The sequence below is a fragment of the Raphanus sativus genome, chromosome 6, assembly GCF_000801105.2.
Source record: "Raphanus sativus cultivar WK10039 chromosome 6, ASM80110v3, whole genome shotgun sequence".
NCBI classification, from domain to species: domain Eukaryota; kingdom Viridiplantae; phylum Streptophyta; class Magnoliopsida; order Brassicales; family Brassicaceae; genus Raphanus; species Raphanus sativus.
This window is the reverse complement of record NC_079516.1, coordinates 51,757,368-51,777,121: the sequence shown is the minus strand read 5'-3', so window position 1 is coordinate 51,777,121 and position 19,754 is coordinate 51,757,368. Positions and strand designations below refer to the sequence as shown.

The 19,754-nt window shown below is 35.0% G+C and overlaps 5 protein-coding genes and 1 non-coding gene across 7 annotated transcripts; 3 read left to right on the top strand and 3 right to left on the bottom strand.

Annotated features, from left to right (window-relative positions):
* The first annotated feature begins 3,215 nt into the window (after positions 1 to 3,215).
* Positions 3,216 to 5,679, top strand: LOC108834050 (transcription factor JUNGBRUNNEN 1-like). Its single transcript, XM_056987927.1, has 3 exons — positions 3,216 to 3,453; positions 4,013 to 4,287; positions 5,151 to 5,679. The coding sequence occupies exons 1-3, from the start codon at positions 3,267 to 3,269 to the stop codon at positions 5,526 to 5,528; spliced, it is 840 nt and encodes a 279-aa protein (XP_056843907.1). The 5' UTR covers positions 3,216 to 3,266; the 3' UTR covers positions 5,529 to 5,679.
* A 228-nt stretch (positions 5,680 to 5,907) lies between these two features.
* Positions 5,908 to 7,289, bottom strand: LOC108834049 (GDSL esterase/lipase At2g42990). The gene is made up of 2 exons (XM_018607417.2): positions 6,761 to 7,289; positions 5,908 to 6,668 (listed from the first exon to the last, which is right to left on the bottom strand). Exons 1-2 carry the CDS (start codon positions 7,127 to 7,129, stop codon positions 5,985 to 5,987), a joined length of 1,053 nt encoding a protein of 350 aa, XP_018462919.2. The 5' UTR covers positions 7,130 to 7,289; the 3' UTR covers positions 5,908 to 5,984.
* A 4,277-nt stretch (positions 7,290 to 11,566) lies between these two features.
* On the top strand, positions 11,567 to 13,368 carry LOC108812647 (aspartic proteinase nepenthesin-2). Its single transcript, XM_018584967.2, has one exon. It carries the CDS (start codon positions 11,716 to 11,718, stop codon positions 13,264 to 13,266), a length of 1,551 nt encoding a protein of 516 aa, XP_018440469.1. The 5' UTR covers positions 11,567 to 11,715; the 3' UTR covers positions 13,267 to 13,368.
* Positions 13,369 to 13,477: 109 nt separating this feature from the next.
* Positions 13,478 to 13,550, bottom strand: TRNAR-ACG (transfer RNA arginine (anticodon ACG)). The gene has a single exon. It is a non-coding gene; the product is annotated as a tRNA-Arg (tRNA).
* A 1,316-nt stretch (positions 13,551 to 14,866) lies between these two features.
* On the bottom strand, positions 14,867 to 16,303 carry LOC130495876 (uncharacterized). Its single transcript, XM_056987451.1, has one exon. The coding sequence runs from the start codon at positions 16,301 to 16,303 to the stop codon at positions 14,867 to 14,869; it is 1,437 nt and encodes a 478-aa protein (XP_056843431.1).
* Positions 16,304 to 16,388: 85 nt separating this feature from the next.
* Positions 16,389 to 19,441, top strand: LOC108812646 (probable receptor-like protein kinase At2g42960). 2 transcript variants are annotated; one of them, XM_018584966.2, is made up of 8 exons: positions 16,389 to 16,676; positions 17,079 to 17,781; positions 17,866 to 17,970; positions 18,064 to 18,186; positions 18,274 to 18,444; positions 18,554 to 18,683; positions 18,754 to 18,963; positions 19,081 to 19,441. In XM_018584966.2, the coding sequence occupies exons 2-8, from the start codon at positions 17,126 to 17,128 to the stop codon at positions 19,198 to 19,200; spliced, it is 1,515 nt and encodes a 504-aa protein (XP_018440468.1). In that variant the 5' UTR covers positions 16,389 to 16,676; positions 17,079 to 17,125; the 3' UTR covers positions 19,201 to 19,441. The 2 variants fall into 2 exon arrangements, with proteins under 2 accessions (XP_018440468.1, XP_018440467.1); XM_018584965.2 differs by lacking the exon at positions 16,389 to 16,676 and having other exon boundaries at positions 16,708 to 17,781.
* The last annotated feature ends 313 nt before the right edge of the window (positions 19,442 to 19,754 follow it).

The window sequence follows — 19,754 nt, the reverse complement described above, 5'->3', positions numbered from 1 at the left end:
ATTTTCAACTGGCTACTTGGACAAATTCATAGTTACGATTTGTCTCTCAAATTTATTAGACAATAAAAGGCATACCAAACATGCATTTTACCTTTTAAGGCTTTAGGCATACCAAACAGAAAATAACCTTTTAGTTTATGTTCAGAAGGTTATATAAATAAAGAAAAAAAAAAGAATTGGCCCAACGGCAACAGCTACAAATTACATGTTTCATTTCAAATGCATCCCAAGTGTGTTAGAAAATACTTTCAGATATGAATGTGTGTTTTATGTAGTAGTACTAGCTTATACTATATTTTTTAATGGAAATAACTAAATATTATCTGATGTGTTATTATATTTATGGCAACTGGTGACTACTGTGTTGTCTCTCTGTTACTTTCCATTTTTTATCCTCAATTTGTAAGAAAGGCTGATTAGCTGATTTTTATAAGAGTAACCTTACCTAATCGATTTAAATCAGATAACTGATTTAGAAGTTATGGGCCATAAAGTAACAAAAAACACTGATTTTAGAAGTTATGGGCGGGCCTTCGGGGAACGCATAAATAAACATAATCCTTATTCTGTAGTGATGTGTTTAACGAAAGGCCCAACAAAGAAACAAAACTCTACCACGCTTAAGTCGGCAGTGTGAAACCTTGAGGCCGTGGCGGCTGCCTGATCGACTGTTACTCTTTCGGTTGCACCGATCTATTCAAATTATCGAATATGTATATACCAATTACTAACGTTTCTTATGTTTAGTTACCGTCTATTGTTTCTTTTCTTTGTAAGAGTCTGAACATACCCTATATAGAAACCTGATTACTGACAGATCCACATTCAATGTTTCTCTCTTTACATGCGCAAGAAATTCAAAAAAGTTATGGAGTTGAAAATTTGGATATTATGTTCCTTTGACTCAGATCTTTCTCACTTGAAAAGTTCAAATTTATGTTATGTTTACCATCCCGAGGAGATTGGATTCGTAGTAAGGTTGTTGTAGGCAACTTTTATTACTTGTATTTTTGTGACAATATTCTAAAGTCAAATTCTAGTATTTTTGTGATAACTTAGAACAAACGAAACAATCTGCTCAACGCATCACATACAATAACAAACCAATCCTTAATTTGAGAGTCCTGATCTGTTGATACAATCTTTTGAAAACTATAAGGCATCATTATATATTGACATCTACTTTTATATATTTTTGTAATAACCAATACGCAAGTTTGTTTTTAAATGATACTCCAGTCTGTCAAATTGGCCGAGGGAATATATTAAATCTCATTTAGCAAAAAAAAAACATCTCGAAATAACATTAATGTTTTTGGTTCAGTTAGCTACTCCCTCCATTTCAGATTAAGTGTCGTCGTTTTAGAATTTCAATGCAAAATTTATGAATAAGATTCTCCAGTTTATTTTTCTATTGATTGAAATGTGGTTAAGTGTATAAGTAATTGTCTTTTTATCTTGGAAATATATAAAAATCAGATGTTTTATAAATATGTGTGCGTAACTCTAGAACGACAAATAAAATGAAAGGGAGGGAGTATTATTGATGTAAGAATATTTAAATTTCGAAATAACATTAATATTAATGGAATGACATGTGTCTTTTGAGTAAATTAACAGTTTTAAAAAATTTATAAGTTAAGAATTTTTGTTCATTCTCTCTATTTTTTTTTTCTAAAATGTTTAAAACTGCATATGGAGGTGCTCTAGGATATGATAAAAAGAGTATGGGCGATCTGAGTATGAGACTATGTATACGTCATCTTTATGTCATGCATGCTTTACTACAAATGTTCTACCAGTTTCTGAACTACCATTGTTCAGATAGCCAAATATATAACATAAAGTTATTTAGTTATGACTAATAAATGGCATGGTTAGAAAATAAAACGTAGTCATCACTAAAAACTTCGGATGTACGTGGCAAAATTATGTGATAAACTATTTTACTATGTGTTATTTGGGGCGGTAATATTAATAATCTTGGTTTTTAAACATAGGAAATTGAATTGGCCGGTTAATCGTTTATTGTTTATTGCACTAGTACTTATTTTTGTTATCTTGTTTGGATGGAAAAGTTCTATAAAAGAATCGCATGGTTAATTCTCCACAGAATACTGTTAAATATTTTGAATTGTAACAAAAAGTAGTTTCGTATTAAAAAAAGTAGTTTCTATAACTAAGTATAAGTGTGTAACTAACACTTTGGAATGCAGTTGAAAGGAATAATGATATGAGAATGATTATTGTTAATATAGTTGGTCTATCATCGACGTTTGTGTTTGGCTCGGCTCCTCGTCCTCGGCTATCAAAATAGTTGAGTTCACTGTGGAGGCATATTTAAAAGTTTTTTAGGCATATTTAAAAGTTATCTTTTGGTTCTTATGAGAATATTATTTACTATTTTAAAATATTTTCAAAATTTTGGAAATTATATGGTCAAACCACGTGAATTTAGTACCCATATAAGTATATATTGCGCTAGTTTTTTGATAATATATAATTACTGTATATATTCGTAACAGCTACAGCCTAAGGGAGGACATGTTTGAATTTCGATTATATTACATCATATGCGGATATTTTCTTTTTCGCCGGCAATAATGTATGTATTAGTTGCAATCAATGATCTTTGTTTTCCATTTTCTTGGACTTTTCTGCATACACTCATTATATACTTTCGTCATTAAATTAAAATACAAATGCTTTAAAACCTTGTGTGCTTTTTGAGAGACACTTTTAATACAACATATGAGTTTTATTTCTGGAAATACCTAATAAAAAATCAGACAATCATCACAAATTTTAATCAGGTTTGGAAATGGTTAAGGATAATTATTATAAAAATTTTTCGCATTTAAAACAAAAATATATTATTCAATCACAAAGACCATGAGATAAGTCCATTTTCATTAATTTGTAAAAAAAAGAATTGTCAGTTAAACAACATTAATATAGTGATTAAGATTACCCATATAAGATCCTATGTATATATAGATATATGTAGATTTTTAGATGAAAATATCAAATAAAAACTTGGTTGAATTATATAATAGTAAATAGTATTAAAATAGTATCTGCTTTCATTAAGATATTACGTGTCTAATAATAGTCAAAGTCATTCGTCATTCGTCATTGACCCAGCAACAAAGAAATGACTTAAAAATTATCATGAAACTGATAGACATTTACCTATATATATGTACAGAGGAGTTTTTATTCAGAGAGACTTGATTGGGTGATAAAAAGATATCGATGTAGCGAAGATGAGTGGTGAAGGTAGCAAGGGTCATCAAGAAGAAGATGAAACAAAACTTCCTGGATTCAGATTTCATCCTACGGACGAAGAGCTTTTAGAGTATTATCTTCGAAGAAAAGTAGAGAACAAACCCATCAAACTCGAACTTATTAAACAGGTCGATATCTACAAGTACGATCCTTGGGATCTTCCAAGTAAGTTTTTGTATTGATATTCCTTGTCTTCCTTTTTTTCTCATATCTGTCGCAAATAAATAAAAATAATACTAATTACTAACTAGAGGTCTTCAATATGATCCTGAAGGATCAAAATGATTCTGATTTGTAGATTACAATATTTTGGTTCATAATCGAACCTTAACTGCATCAAACCAGACCAAAAGCAATTTGGATTACCTCTAATTGATTGAAATTTCACAGGTTCTGTTAGTTCCAAAATCTGAATTAAACACCTTGGAATTTCGTAATTTCAACATTATAGTCTTAGTCTTATAGATATATATTTATAAAAATCAGTCTGTCGGTCAATTTTGTTTTAATTAGAGAAAAGTATGCTGTCATATATCAAAAGATATGCATGGGATGGGACCATTCATATGAATATAACACATACTGTCTTATATATGCATATATACCCTATTATGTGCCTATTATATGCCAAGAGTTCTTATAATTTCATTTTTGTAAACTAGTAAATATAAAAAAAAATTATGAAGACAAATAAATATGAATATTTACTCTTAATTTTTTTCAGGAGTGAGCAGCGTTGGGGAAAAGGAGTGGTACTTTTTCTGCATGAGAGGAAGGAAATACAGGAATAGCGTTAGACCAAACCGAGTCACTGGTTCAGGTTTCTGGAAAGCCACTGGTATTGATAAGCCGGTTTACTCCAATCTTGACTGCGTTGGTCTAAAGAAATCTCTGGTTTACTATCTTGGTTCAGCCGGTAAAGGCACCAAAACCGACTGGATGATGCATGAATTCCGCCTCCCCTCCACCACCAAAACCGACTTGTCAGTTCAACAAGCAGTGAGTTCAATTTCTTTGAAATATATATGAGGCTTTCTGTTAATTGTCTTATAAACAAACAAACCGGTTTTGTTTAACCAAGAAAAGTATGAATCAGGTTAAACCATCTTGCACATTTCTAGTGAGACAATTTTATTGTATTCGTGGTGTTAAATGCTTTAAAAAAGTCAGCACAAATGCACATTTCCATACGAGCATTGATCACATATTTTTTTCCTGAAAATGGGACCAAGTTTTTGTGAGAAAGTTAAAACTAGACAGGGCACCAGACTAAGATTTCTTTATTATTTTACAATAAATATAAACTTTCATCCATTAACATTTGATATTTGTTTTTTGTTCAACAAAATTAATTATAATCACTAGAAAACATCCATTAGTTTAATACTCCCTCTGTTTCATAATAAGTATTACTCTGAGCTCATTTTCTTGTTACACAAAGAGTGTCACTTTACAATTCCAATGTAAATTATACTAATTTTCAGCTGAAAATTAATTGCAAACTATATTGATTTTATAAATAATTTTATTTATCTAAAATACTATTGGTCAAAGAGATATAACTAATTATAACTTACATATATTTCAACAACTTTCTTAATCTGTGTGAAAAATGTCACAACGACACTCTTTAAGAAACGGAGGGAATACATATTTTCTTTGAACCAAAAGACATTCAAGTAACTTTTGTTTGTCAAATTGGATTATCTTAATTAGTTAAATAGTGACCGAATCAATGACGACACTAGACAGTTATAGTTTTTCTATATAATATACTAGTATACAAAAGTATCACATAATCAAAGTTATATGATACTTTGGGAAAAGAACAATTAATAAACCTGTCTTGTTTTTTTTTGCAGGAGGTCTGGACACTATGCAGAATCTTCAAACGAGTAACACACCAGAGAAACCCAAATATCGTACAATCAAACCGTAAACCGGTTATTACATTAGCCGATTCGTGTTCTAAGACGAGTAGCTTAGACTCCGATCACACCAGCCACTGCATCAAAGATTCCTTGTCCCACAAGCCACACGAGCCACAGCTGCAGCTTCAGCCACAAACGCAGAATCCTTATTGGAACCAACTTACTAGGTTTGGTTTCAATCAACCGACATATACTTGTCATGATAACAGCTTCCTGAGTTTCGGGAACCTCGACGGTGGAGATTTCATCGGGGACTCAGCAAGTTGGGATGAACTTAGGTCTGTTATAGATGGCAACACTAAACACTAGTAATAATTTGCCCTTTTCTCTTTTGTGGAGCTTTGTATAAAGGATCAAGCAAAAACAATGTTTTGTATTATAAAATAATAATATACATATCATGACATCAATCCCTGAGAACTAAACATTCAAGATCATATAGTTTGCACTTGGATCACAAGACTATGCGCACGACCGGTTTTCATAGGCTTGAAACAATTAAGATACATATATATTTTTTATCACTAATATTTTGAGGGTCATAGGCCAATGTCATTGAGTAAATATTGTCCAACACTTGTTTTGCAATTTCGTTTGTTTTATATCAGACATGCATGTTTTCAGGCCATGTTCCTTTAGTTCCTCTTATCTTTTGATTCTGTAGGAGCTTTTATTATATTGGGCAAAGAAAATAGCATTCTTTAATCTTTGAAAATGAACCTGGATTCATATAAACGAATATACTCGTAGACATGTGAATAAGGATTAATGAAAGAGATTCTTTAGATGTTTAAAAAAGTAATCAGACACAATCTGATTAGTCCTCTCGGTCGGATGAAAAGCGTCCCAGAAAACAAACTTATTTGCATCACTGCAAGTTAACGGATTGTCCTGGCCGCAAAGAAACCCCATCTCGAACAATCCAGTTCCACAGCACGCAGAACTAGATACCTCTAGACCGTAACGCGATGGTTTTGTAACAATATCCCAAATGATATCATAGGGATTAGCAAAGTATATCTTCATTCCAGTGAGTTCTTGATTCAACTTCCTCACTAATCTCCTCAACCTCCCATTAAAATCAATCGCCAGGTCATTGTAACTCGTAGCACAGCTGAAAGGGTCGTCAAAATTCGTCACTCTTTCCAGTGGTAGACATCCCATTGGAGAGATTCCGGTGAAAGACATTTTTCGAGCACCAAGTTTGTAAAGATCCTTTAAAAACACCTCGGCGATACCTATGAGAAAGTCTTGGTACTGACTGATGCTAAACTGAGATCTCCTGTCCGGTAATGTGTAATAATTCTCTAAGAAGTCGTTGGTTCCTATGCTGACTAGGTACAGCGACTCTTTGATGATGTTTGCGGCTTTGCGGCGGCCGAGATAGGCGGCCAGTTTGTGTTGGTATTCCTTGTAGTACTCGACTTCTTTCCATAAAGGAATCACACCCTAAAAGATAAAAACAAGTTAATCATCTCGGTGTTTCTTGTCATGCAAGAAACAAGCGATACTAGGTCGTATGAAGTGAAATATGGACTTACTAGCACGCCGGCGGTGGAATTATCATAACCGGTGCCGGCGGAGGCGAAGCAAACTCCGGTGGAGAAATCAGAGATATTGTAGGACGGATCAAGATAGGCCGGGACAGTCGGTTTAAGACCGAAAGCCTCGGAAGTGAAATCGGAGGAGAGACGGCCGTTGCAAAAGCGGCCGGTGGGGCGGCCACCAGGGAAGTCGCGGCCATAAGGTTCGAAGTTGGCTCTGGCCATGGTTTGTATGAAGTTGTTATTGCCGGAGTCTACGGAAGAGTCGCCGAAGACAATGATGGCCGGGACTTTTGCTCCGGCGATGGAGACAAGAGCAGTCAAAATAATGCATAGTATTGATGTTGACAAATAATGTTCTGCCATACCAACAAGTTGCTTAGTTAGACGGCGATGCTACCTATGAATTTCATTCAATATATATACATTATATTTAGTATTTACTATCTAATATAACTATTGTAAGATATGTACGAATTGTTGTGTATATATGTTGGGTTAATTTCTGTGTACTATAAGTTGTTCGATTTCGGTGGTATTTATAGAATCAAATGGAGTTTTTTTATTAAGAACGGAAGATTTAAGAAATTGTCATTATGTGAATACTTTTTTATTATTATAGTTGAGGGTGCTTTGCTTAACTCTATATCTCTGATTAAAGAACCAAGAAAAAGAAAGGAAACAGAAACAGAAGCAGAGTTGGAAGTATTTACTGGAAGTTTGGTAGGTGTATGATAAAATGAGTGCATGCTCACTGCGCTCATTAACAGTTAGCTACCTAAAAACAGCCATGCATATATAAAAAATTAGATATAAATTTATATCGGCAAAAAAATAAAACCCATATTTTTCACAAACCTTCAACACAACTCTCAAAATTAGGTTGAATTCTAGTAGTGAGACGGTGATATACTAGTGAAACCCGCTGAATAACTTGTAATCAATAGAAAGCATGCTTTTCAAAATGTATAATAGAGAGAGAAAAATATTTAATTATTCCTTGATCTTATATGTATCTATCTCGAAATTTGTAAAATGCGATAATGTGTTTGTGAAGGTGAGAGTTATGTTATATCATAAGTAGATTAAGAAACACAAATAAGGGAGTATGGAGAAGGTAAACAAAAGAAAGAGAGTAGAAATAGTGTGGAACTACTGGTCGGTCCAAAATGGGATATTCAATTTCGGAGTTAGACAAGGGTGAGAAAAGTGGATGGTGATGTGATAAATGAAACGGCACATGTAGTAGATATGTTGTCCTCTTATAATTATTACAATTACAATAATGTAGTTCCGGTGGTTGCACCTCCACAATTATAGTTCGTCCGACTCCCGTGACCCGCATGATGATTCCTAACAATCATATCATATATAGCTTCATGTTTTCATCATTTTCATTTATCGAAATTTCAGGTAGTATACAATTAGCTTTCATTGTCAAGATTAGAGTTTAAGGTCTTCAAAATTTCTGAACAACGTATCAAACACAACGAGTAAGATGGAGTCTTTACTATATCTTCGTTGAAAGCTAAGCCATCTATCTTGCAGACTGTTTTGTCTGTTTGTTCGGTTTGTTCCTAATAGGCAATAGTTATCATTCATTACCCATAAGGCCATAACCCATTCATAGGGGTGGGCACGGAGCGGATATCCGGAATTTTAAGGATATCCGTGATCCGATCCGTGCCTTACGAATATTTGATTTTTCGATCCGATCCGATCCGTAACTCTTCGGATATCCGGAACATCGGATATCCGCGAATATCCGAATTTTTCCGGATATCCGATTCGATCCGTAAAAAATAATAAAAAATTAAAAAAATAAATGAAAATAAAAGAAAAAGAAGAAAATCTGAAATAAAATAATAATATTTCATTATTTTTTTATAAAAAATTACATACTTTCAAAATTTTTAATAACTAAATAATTAATTTAGTGAATAAAAACATTATAAAACTTATGTAAAGATATAAAAGTATGTATATTATATAATTTTATAAACATGTATACATATATATGTATATAACGGATCGGATCGGATATCCGTTTCTAAAAATATTAGTATTTGTGATTTGCTTCGTCTTTGACGGATATTGGATTTTAGTATTTGCTTCGATTCGTTAAGTTACAGATATTCGGATTTTTCGGATCGAATCGGAACGAATAACGGATCGAATCAAAATTTACGGATATTTTGCCCACCCCTACCCATTCATATATAATGCTTTCACATTAGAAAAAAAAAAGATGGCTGCTACGTGCCATTGTTTAACGTCAAACAAATCGGCTATGCTATTACACACCGATAAAAACTGTTTTTGGCAAATACTTATACACGTACAAGTTTTAGAATACGAAAAGTAGTTTTCAGTGATAAGCATGAAAAATATTGGAATTACGTGCACACTTAGAAATGAATGTTTGGTGTGGGTTATAAGTTTATAGCTAATTGAATGCAAATCTGTATGTTCATCACAGTCCCGTTAGGAACACGTTACACTTGCACACAACTCTCAAAGTCAAATTCGGATCTTTTGCTTTACTTACTAAACCATCCACAGCTAAATCAGATTGATATAAAAATAGTATTTCACATCAATATACTGTACATGCAAGTAAAACTAAATGATTTCTAAAACTATTTTCTTCTACCAAATATAAATAATAAGAAAGATATCACTAACTGATTATAAAAGGGAAAATCGCATAAAAAAACCTTCAAAGTGGCATCCACTTACACTTTAAACCCTGAGACTATTTTACTAGCACTTTAAACACTCAAGTTGGCAAATTTGGCATATTAAACCTCCAATCTGGCTTACTTGTACATCAAGTCAAAATGGTAACCAGTACAGTTCAAAAACGATGACGTATCGGTTTGTCTTTTTTCAAAATTTGTTTTTTTTAATAAATAAATATAAAAATGTAAAAATTCATAAAAAAATCAAAATAAATCATAAAAATCTTAAAAAGTCAAAGAAAACCACAAAATTATTATTTTATTCATAAAAAATATAAAATAAATAAAATATATAATAAAAACGTAATAGAAATCATAAAATACCAAAAATTCAGAAAATTCACAAAAATTAATATAAAATCAGAAATTTAAATGTAAATAAAGAAAAATAATTATTATTATAGATAAAATAAATTTAAATTCAAAGGATAATTTTTTTTTATAAAAATTGATAAATACTGTACTTTACTGTTTGTTGGTTGGGGGTTTTAGTGTTTTAGTGTAAATTTTATCTTCAGGTGATTCTGGTTAATCAAATCAAAGAAAAAAATTTAGTTCAAGGTTTTTAGCCGCTATTCACATACCCTATATTAATCTAGCTATAAAAAATCCAGGGAACCCCAAACCAATAAACACTAACTATTATAATATTTATTTTATTTATATTATAATAAACACTAACTATTATAAAAAAATTTATCCTTTGAATTTAAATTTATTTTATCTATAATAATAATTATTTTCTTTATTTACATTTAAATTTCTGATTTTATATTAATTTTTGTGAATTTTCTGAATTTTTGGTATTTTTATGATTTCTATTACGTTTTTTATTATTTTATTATTATTATTATTATATATTTTATTTATTTTATATTTTTTATGAATAAAATAATAATTTTGTGGTTTTCTTTGACTTTTTATGATTTTTATGATTTATTTTGAATTTTTTATGAATTTTTACATTTTATATTTATTTATTAAATAAATATATTTTTTTGAAAAAAAACAAACCGACACGTCATCGTTTTTGAACAGTACCGGTTACCGTTTTGACTTGATGTACAAGTAAGCCAGATTAGAGGTTTAATATGTCAAATTTGCCAACTTGAGTGTTTAAAGTGCTAGTGATATAATCTCAGGGTTTAAGGTGTAATTGGGTGCCACTTTGAGGGTTTTTTATGCGATTTTCCCGATTATAAAATATGATCTCGCGCAAATTTCATTACTACATAATTTGTTCATTATTAACATTTCTTTCACAAAGATTGTAAATATAAAGTGTTAACAGTACACAAATAGTGTTGCAAGGAAAAGTATAACTTTTGATTCTCAAGTTTTCAAAAGATTTGGTGCATTTCCAACATAGGTTCAATCTTTAATTTATTTAGATTAAAAAATTCGAACGAATGTTTACATTTCGTTAGTCATGGTCAAGGACACTTAGAAAGACTCTTCTACAGTCAATTAAAGTATGATAATCTATTTGATCTCTAAAGTAGGATCTCATTAAATATATTTTTTCTTATTAATATGTCGCATTGTGGATGTGACTTTGATCTAACTGTACACCACAGAACCGAGTCAAATCTAAAACTATACAACTTAAACTTAATGTTAACTTTCTACGGCATTTAAAATCAAAAGCGCCATCAACTTCAAAACCTTTTAATTTTATAAGATTTGATATAAATCTATTTAATCTTGTTAATAGAATTACGATCTCTCGCAAAATAATATTTTGTGATGAAAATTTGACCTCTAACTTGTAGATATTACAGATTTGTAAACATAGAATTTTGTAATTCAAAGAAACCTTACGAATATTGTGAAAAAGGTTTTAAAATTCCATTTATTTGAACCAGTCTTACGGAAGACCACTTACAAATCCTCCCTAACTCGTTTCTAAAGTATTTTCTGCACTTGAATGTATATCTAACTTTTTGGTAGGAAGATATATATATATATATCGATTGAATATTAATTCTTAAATTTAATTAACTTTGATTCCTTTGACTTACACCAAATCTTTTACTTTCCCTTGCCCTTCTTCTATGTTTTAGCTCCTCTTAAAGGCTATAACTCTCATAGGTCCCCCTAAGCCTTTACATACATTCCGAGCTCCATAGTAGCCGGAGATCTCCAGCTCTCACTTTTTCTTTTGTTATTTCTTTGATCTTTAATGGTTGTATACATAATCTCAGCAGCTTAATGTCGACCAAAGTAAGTCTAGTTCTTTGCCTGATTATCTTTACCGTCACACTATTTTCTGGCGACGGTAGAACTCTTTCAGGGAAACATGATGGGCATAACTCATCATACCTTAACGGCTCTAGTTTCCAAGATTCGATGCACGTTTCTTCTTCCACAAGCAATGATTGTGGCTTCTCTTCCACAAGCAAGGATCATACCAAAGAATCCGTGAAGCTTCAGCTACGGCGCCGGGAGATTAAACAAGAATCAAAAAGAACAACACATTTAGTTGTCGATCTAAAAATCCAAGACCTCACAAGAATCCAGACGCTTCATGCAAGGGCTAGAAAGTTAAAGGACCAGACACACAAGAAGGAGACTACATCGGTTATTTCTCCAGAGGCTTCACCAGGGCAGCTTGTAGCGACACTTGAGTCTGGTATGACGCTTGGTTCTGGTGAATACTTCATGGACGTGCTTGTGGGGACACCACCAAAACACTTCTCATTGATTCTTGACACAGGGAGTGACCTAAACTGGCTCCAGTGCCTTCCTTGCTACGACTGTTTCCACCAACACGGTCCGTTTTATGACCCGGAAACGTCTTCTTCGTTCAAGAACATAACATGCAAAGACCCTAGATGTAGCCTCATCTCATCACCTGATCCTTCAGTACCGTGCGAATCAAGTAACCAACCCTGCCCTTATTTCTACTGGTATGGAGATAGATCAAACACAACTGGAGACTTCGCGGTTGAGACCTTCACCGTTAACCTCACGAATACTAAGGGAGGAAGCTCAGAGTACAAGGTGGAAGACATGATGTTTGGGTGCGGACACTGGAACAGAGGTCTCTTTAATGGTGCTTCAGGTCTGCTAGGGTTAGGAAGAGGACCTCTTTCGTTTGCTTCTCAGCTTCAATCTCTCTACGGTCACTCCTTTTCTTATTGCCTTGTCGACAGAAACAGCGACACTAACGTAAGCAGCAAGCTAATCTTCGGAGAAGACAAGGGTTTGCTAAACAACCCTAATCTGAACTTCACATCTTTCGTGCACGGCAAGGAAACTTCCTTTGAGACATTTTACTATCTACAAATCAAATCCATTCTAGTCAATGGCCAAGCTCTGGACATACCTGAAGAAACATGGGACATCTCATCAGATGGAGCTGGTGGAACCATCATTGATTCAGGTACAACCTTAAGCTACTTCGCGGAGCCAGCATACAAGATCATCAAGAACAAGTTTACAGAGAAAGTGAAAGAGAAGTACCAGGTGTTTGAAGATTTCCCGATCCTAGATCCGTGCTTCAACGTGTCTGGTGTAGAGGAGAAGGACATGGAGCTGCCTGAGCTTGGGATTGCTTTCGTAGATGGAGCAGTTTGGAACTTCCCTGCTGAGAACACCTTCATTTGGTTGAGTGAAGAGGTGGTTTGCCTGGCGATTCTAGGAACTCCTAAATCCACCATGTCGATCATCGGCAACTACCAGCAACAGAATTTTCATATACTCTATGATACAAAGAGGTCTAGGCTAGGGTTTGCACCAACAGAATGTGCAGATGTATAACCTAAGCTCTTGATTATACACATAAATAAACTGTACACAAAGGTAACATATGAATCATTTCTATTCAAATAATTAAATAGCAACACAATGATTCAGAACCAATACTTCATTTTTCATGTGCGGTTACAAGCAAATTCTGTAGGTTTTTTGTTGATTACAGTTTAAAACAATTTGGTTTAGCTATGAATATTAAGAAGAAAAAAGAGAAAGTCGACTCCACTGGGGATCGAACCCAGAATCTCTGGTTTCGTAGACCAGCGCCTTATCCATTGGGCCATGGAGTCATATTTGTTAGCGATGTCGCTGGTAGAAATTCTATAACGATAATATGGACTAAACTCTGATGAAGTATTCAACTTACAGTTTTGTCACAATAAAGGTCAAGATCAGTGCATAACATTCTCGTTCAACAAATTTTTCCTATGTCAAGTTCAAACAATTAAGACAGAAATGAAGACAAAATGATTCAGTTTATATATCAACTACAACTAAGACCAATGATTCCATTGATCAACTATTTAGAACGGCCGAAGAGATTTGTCTTCTTCTTTTTATATTAGATTTGAACTATTTTGATCAAATACAAGTGACACATGTCAAGTTACAACAACAACCCATATGAATTCATTGTATATACCATCATAGTTGGGGAAAAAAGGTTAACAAATGAGAATCAATAATAGCATAAGTTGCACACATGGGAAAACTATAGAATGTATTTTTAATTGATCAAGTAATCATTGTTTTTTTCACTTTCCATCACAATCCCTTAAGTCTCATAATGTTCATATAGATTTATGATGATGAATCACAAAACTTGGGAGAATAATACTGAGGAAGAATCTAACGCAAAGGAGGTGTAAGACACGTGAAGAGAACGTGATCACATGGCGGCAACAACAATACTCAGGAATCAGGATATTGGCCATTCTTTCCTCTGCAAAAAACCTGGCCATTGCCTGTAAACCCCCACCCACCATCGACCAATGAGACCATAATGCAAGTGCAACTTTTAAAATATTACTTTGAGACTCACGGTAAGACACCATATCACAAACATCCTTTTAAATTTTAAAATAATTATGTAATCATGTAAAAAGGCGATAAGATTTATTTTATTTTGGCAAAAAAAAAAAAAAAAATATAAGCCTTTATCCAAAAGTTATGCTTCAAATAAAGCCTCCATCACAGGCTTTTTCTTTAATCTATTATCACCTCTCATGGATTCATTATCTCCAAGAAAGGTATATTGGTTTCTTTACTCATGAGTTATAACATTCCCCAGAAATAAAATAATAATATAAAATTCTCATCCAATATCACAATATAAATTCCTTAAAAAACGTGTTTATATCATTATATGAAGTAAATAAATTAAATTGAACATATATAGAATCCACATGTGAAAGGAAGAAAAAGGGTATATATATTGAAGAGTGAGAATAATATTGACCTCAAATTCCAAGGACTGTGTTTGGGAATTCATTTTTCTGTTCTGTATTTTTAATGATAAATTTTAGAATTGTAAAATATCTTTTTTAATGTTTCAACCATCTTTTTTTTTTTTTGGCAACGAACTGATTTATAAATCTAAACGGGATCAAAACAAGGTAGCAATAGAGTTATGGAGAGCAAACTTGGCCAGAGAGTCAGCTGCTGAATTGTTCTCTCGGCTAACAAAAGAAACAGAAAAGAAAGCAAATGCAGTGGATAGAAACTCGATATCCATGAGAACTCCGAAAAGCTCCACCGAATATGACTTCGAGTTGATAGCTCTTGCGAGCTCCTGAGAGTCGGTTTTACACCAGACGTTGTGAATAGAGTTGCGCTTAGCTTCTTGGAGAGCTTCCCTCATAGCCAGCGCTTCCGCCATGAGGGGTGATGAAACATGAAAGACTGCCTGAGAACCCTCCGATATGTAGCTTTGCTCCTGGTTCGCGATCACCCATCCTAGACCTGCTCGTTGTGACGCCATCCATGCCCCATCCGTGTTGCATACGAAAGTATTAGGAGGAGGGAGCGTTGCTTCAGGTAGCAGGATAGATTGGTGTCTCGTTGGCTTGAACTCAGATTGGGCAAGGATCCATTCTCTGGCTGCCGGTACCGTCTTCTCCATCACTGCCTTCGCTGATTGGGACCTGCAATCAAACACCAGTGTATTGCGGGATGTCCATATGCTCCATAGTAACCACGACGTGAGACTGCTGCTGATTCCGGTCGGAGGTACGCATAGAAGGGTCGACATGATCAGAAACGCATCATGGAGTGTCGTGATGGTGGCGAAGTCCGGTGGCGTCGTAAATGGAGCTGCCTCCCAGACCTGTTTTGCAAACGGGCACAGGAAGAAGAGATGAAGTTCTGTTTCTGGTTCTAAACAATGGGGGCAGTTTCCATTTGTTTCAATTCCTCTGTGTTGCAAGTTAACTCCAAGGGGGAGGGCGCCGCGACAGAGCTTCCATAAGAAGAGTTTGAGTTTAGGAGAAGTCTCTTCTCGCCATACAAACTTTCTCCAGTTGAAGTCTTGTAGGAGCGGTTGTAGCGGGAGGTCTTGTGTAGTTTCATCACGTCGGGCGTAGTAGCCGGACTTGACACTGTAGATGCCAGACTTTGTCTTTAGCCAACAGAAAGAGTCCTCTGCATCAAGCCTGCTTGGCTTGATTAGGTAGACTAAGGGCGCTAGTTCCGGGAGAATAGATTCCACTAGGTGGCGGTTCCATTCCCCAGTTCCTCGCTGAATCAAATCCGCAACAAAGAGGTCTCTCGTAGCTTCTGTGGGAGGTCCGAAAGGGGTCAAACGTTCTGTAGTAGATAACCAAGAGTCGGTCCACACCTTAGTTGTATTACCATTACCAATGGCTTTGCCCAATTGTAGCTTGAGAAGTTGACATCCCGCAATTACGCCTCGCCATCCATGTGAAGCTGATTTCGGACAGGTAGCAGAGAGGAAGCTAGTACTATGACAGTATTTCCCTAAAAGAAGCCGAGCAAGGAGGCTCGATGGGGAAGTCAGTATACGCCATGCGTTCTTAGCTAGCATCGCTACGTGTTTCAACCATCTATAAATGTCATATTTGACAAATCCACTGTCTTTGCTTTAGCTTCACTGCTCACTACTCTCTCTATCTCTCTCTTGTTTCCTCCATTGCAAACAAAGCTTTCTTTCCAGCTTTACTACAGACCCACCAACCATTTTCACCAAACTTTTTTTTCTCCATTAAAACCTATCACTCTGTATTTTATATATACACTTCCTTTGAGATACTCTGTTTCTTTTGGATTTTGCTCTGTTTATTTCCCTTTTTTCTGTTTTGGTTCAAAAGGGGAAATAAAAATGGAGCCTTTTTGCTGTTGCCATTGTTTCCTCTGTTCTAAGATGAAGATAAATTAAAAGGGCAACCCCACATTCTAAGGTACATTTATGCTCTCTTCTTTGTTTCATAAGGAAAAAAGAAACGTTTCTTTTTTTTTTACTTACCTGAATGATTAATGTTATCTTTTTGATTCTCTGTAAATTTGTCTCTTGCTTCAAACTTAAGTGATGCTTTTTTCTCTGGTTTAGAAAGCTCCCATCTTTTGTGGGGAGACGTAATGCCCATAACATGTTTGTTCTTATGCCGCAAAATTACCATGAAAGTTTGCTTTTTTTTTCAACAGTTTCTGTGAATGTGTCTTTGTTATTTACGCCCACATTTGACATCAGATTTGAGTTATGACATAGATATGATTCATGTTTATACATGGGAGTGTGAAAGTCTGAGTCTTTATATAATTTATGCAAGTGTTTAAATCTGAGATACTCTGTTCTTGTCTAGGTGGTTGTTACAGTGAGAAGCAAAAAAGACGGTTTTGGCAAGTAGAGATGGCATCTGAGAGCTCTTTAGAGGCTGAGATGTCCAAGAAGATATCATTTTTTGGTTTGAAGGGTTTGAAGTTATGGGTATGGGTTTGTATAGTTGTTGGAGTGTTCATAGTTATGATTCTCTGCATCTTGTCTCTGTGGATCACATTCCGGCGCAAATCTAGAAGGTCTTTCAACCAAATACCACACGTGTCCAAAGATATCAGAGTCGACAGGGCTGGGTTTCAGAGTCACAATCCTCAACCTGAGAGTTTATATGTAACAATGAATGACAAGTCCACTGACAGAATCTCTGGGAGAACTATGATGTCTCACTTGGCGAGAACCAAGTCTAGTGATAATGATACTCTGAGTCGATGTAGCTCTGTGAATCACAATGAGAGAGCTTGTAGTTCTCATTCCGGAGATGAAGGAGGCTTTGGAAGTGTTGGGAGACAGTATGGAGGAGGAGGAGTAGTAACAGCGTCTCCTTTGGTTGGTTTACCAGAGATATCCCATCTTGGTTGGGGACACTGGTTTACTCTTAGGGATCTTGAGCTAGCCACCAACCGTTTCTCTGCAGAGAATGTGATCGGAGAGGGTGGTTATGGAGTGGTTTATAAGGGTAAACTCGCCAATGGTACTGATGTTGCTGTGAAGAAGCTTTTTAACAATCTGTAAGTTTTTTCAGTTGGAATGCAAACATGTTTGTGAAAATCCTATGCTCTTCGTTTCCTTTAATAATCTCTCGTTCTCTGTAGAGGGCAAGCTGAGAAGGAGTTCCGAGTAGAAGTTGATGCTATTGGTCATGTACGACACAAGAATCTCGTTAGGCTTTTAGGATATTGCATAGAGGGAGTACATCGGTGAGTCTCTCTCTCGTCTTTTATCATTTTGAACTTTACTTCCAGGATGATGATGATGATCTTACTGTACTCTGATAATGATGATGGACGCAGGATGCTTGTTTATGAGTATGTTAATAGTGGTAACTTAGAACAATGGTTACATGGAGCTATGAGGCAACATGGAACCCTCACTTGGGAGGCAAGGATGAAGATCCTTATCGGTACTGCACAAGCGTAAGTGGTTTGAATCTGTATTAAGCTTTTATTGAATTTGCTTGAATGAATGATTAAAGTGGTCTGCAATTTTGTATGACTTTACAGGCTTGCTTATTTACATGAAGCAATAGAACCAAAAGTGGTCCACAGAGATATAAAAGCAAGCAATATATTAATAGATGATGAGTTTAATGCAAAGCTCTCTGACTTTGGGTTAGCCAAGCTCTTGGACTCTGGTGAGAGTCACATCACTACCAGAGTCATGGGAACCTTTGGGTAATGTCCAAAAAACTCTGTACCATCTCTCTATTAAGGCCACAATGGTTAATTATTAATGTCCTTTGCAAAAGAAATCATTGCTGTATTTTTTTGATTATTGTTTCAGATATGTAGCGCCAGAATATGCTAACTCAGGCCTGTTAAATGAAAAGAGCGATATATATAGCTTTGGTGTTTTGCTTCTTGAAGCTGTAACTGGACGAGATCCGGTTGATTATGGACGTCCTGCTAATGAGGTGAGGCTTTAGGTTTTGCTTAATGTTTATTGTAAAAGAAATTGATTTTGAGTTTGTGTATTGTTGGCAGGTGAATCTTGTTGAATGGCTAAAGATGATGGTTGGAACAAGAAGAGCTGAAGAAGTTGTTGATCCGAGGCTTGAACCTAGGCCGAGTAAGAGTGCTCTGAAACGTGCACTTTTGGTTTCGCTTAGATGTGTTGATCCTGAAGCAGAGAAACGTCCTAGAATGAGTCAGGTTGTGCGGATGCTTGAATCTGAGGAACACCCTTTTGGCCAGGTATAAATCTTTTAATACTAAGTGATGATGATGATGATGATGATCCAAAGATACAACAAGTAGTTTATATGTTTTCTCTTTTATAATAATCAAACAAATATCTTCATGTGTTGGCAGGAAAGGAGGAACAGAAGAAGTAGAACCGCAAGCATAGAGATCGTTGAGACTAAAGACGAACCTCTTCCTCCTAGTGGCACAGAGACTCACATTACCAGGCCCGTGAAGACTTGTGAATAAACAAATAGCTATTACAGCGGCTCTGAAGAAGCTTAAGTCTTGAAATGCTCTGTTTCACCTTAGCATAGTGATCTAATGATCCATATAGTTTTAGTTCTTCTTGTGGAGAGATGGCTAAAGACAAAACCTCTCTGATGATGCATTCTTTGGAGGCATTTTGTTGTTTCGATAAAAGTATTCATGTCTTGTTTGTACGGATCTTTTTAGTCAGTCAATGACATGTGTTCAAGGGTTACTGTGATGAGAGCTGTGACGCAAGAGAGATAAAACTATCAATTCAATTAGATTTGTATGGACTGATGACGCAAACCGAGACAGAGCAAAGTGACAAAACTATGTTCAACTCTAATGGCTAGCTAACTTTAAGCCGTCCGTATAGGAATCATTACAGTAACATTAGATTATTCTGTCAAATGTTACGTCTTATTTGTCGTATTGTTTCTGTCATTCTCACTTTCTTCGATAATCATTATAAAAAGTTGAAATTGACTCTTTGACACGTTCCCATCACGTGGCTGTTGAAAGCGGCAGGAAGAAAAAAAAATCTATAAACT

What these genes read in the sequence shown, in the direction of transcription:
- LOC108834050 (XM_056987927.1), top strand. Translation starts at nt 3,267, where the DNA reads ATGAGTGGTGAAGGTAGCAAGGGTCATCAAGAAGAAGATGAAACAAAA. An exon ending in CGATCCTTGGGATCTTCCAA is followed by an intron (nt 3,454 to 4,012) that starts GTAAGTTTTTGT and finishes AATTTTTTTCAG; the next exon opens with GAGTGAGCAGCGTTGGGGAA. An exon ending in ACTTGTCAGTTCAACAAGCA is followed by an intron (nt 4,288 to 5,150) that starts GTGAGTTCAATT and finishes TTTTTTTTGCAG; the next exon opens with GAGGTCTGGACACTATGCAG.
- LOC108834049 (XM_018607417.2), bottom strand. Translation starts at nt 7,129, where the DNA reads ATGGCAGAACATTATTTGTCAACATCAATACTATGCATTATTTTGACT. An exon ending in ATTCCACCGCCGGCGTGCTA is followed by an intron (nt 6,669 to 6,760) that starts GTAAGTCCATAT and finishes TTTATCTTTTAG; the next exon opens with GGTGTGATTCCTTTATGGAA.
- LOC108812647 (XM_018584967.2), top strand. Translation starts at nt 11,716, where the DNA reads ATGTCGACCAAAGTAAGTCTAGTTCTTTGCCTGATTATCTTTACCGTC.
- LOC130495876 (XM_056987451.1), bottom strand. Translation starts at nt 16,303, where the DNA reads ATGCTAGCTAAGAACGCATGGCGTATACTGACTTCCCCATCGAGCCTC.
- LOC108812646 (XM_018584965.2), top strand. Translation starts at nt 17,039, where the DNA reads ATGCAAGTGTTTAAATCTGAGATACTCTGTTCTTGTCTAGGTGGTTGT. An exon ending in TGCATAGAGGGAGTACATCG is followed by an intron (nt 17,971 to 18,063) that starts GTGAGTCTCTCT and finishes TGATGGACGCAG; the next exon opens with GATGCTTGTTTATGAGTATG. An exon ending in ATGGACGTCCTGCTAATGAG is followed by an intron (nt 18,684 to 18,753) that starts GTGAGGCTTTAG and finishes TATTGTTGGCAG; the next exon opens with GTGAATCTTGTTGAATGGCT.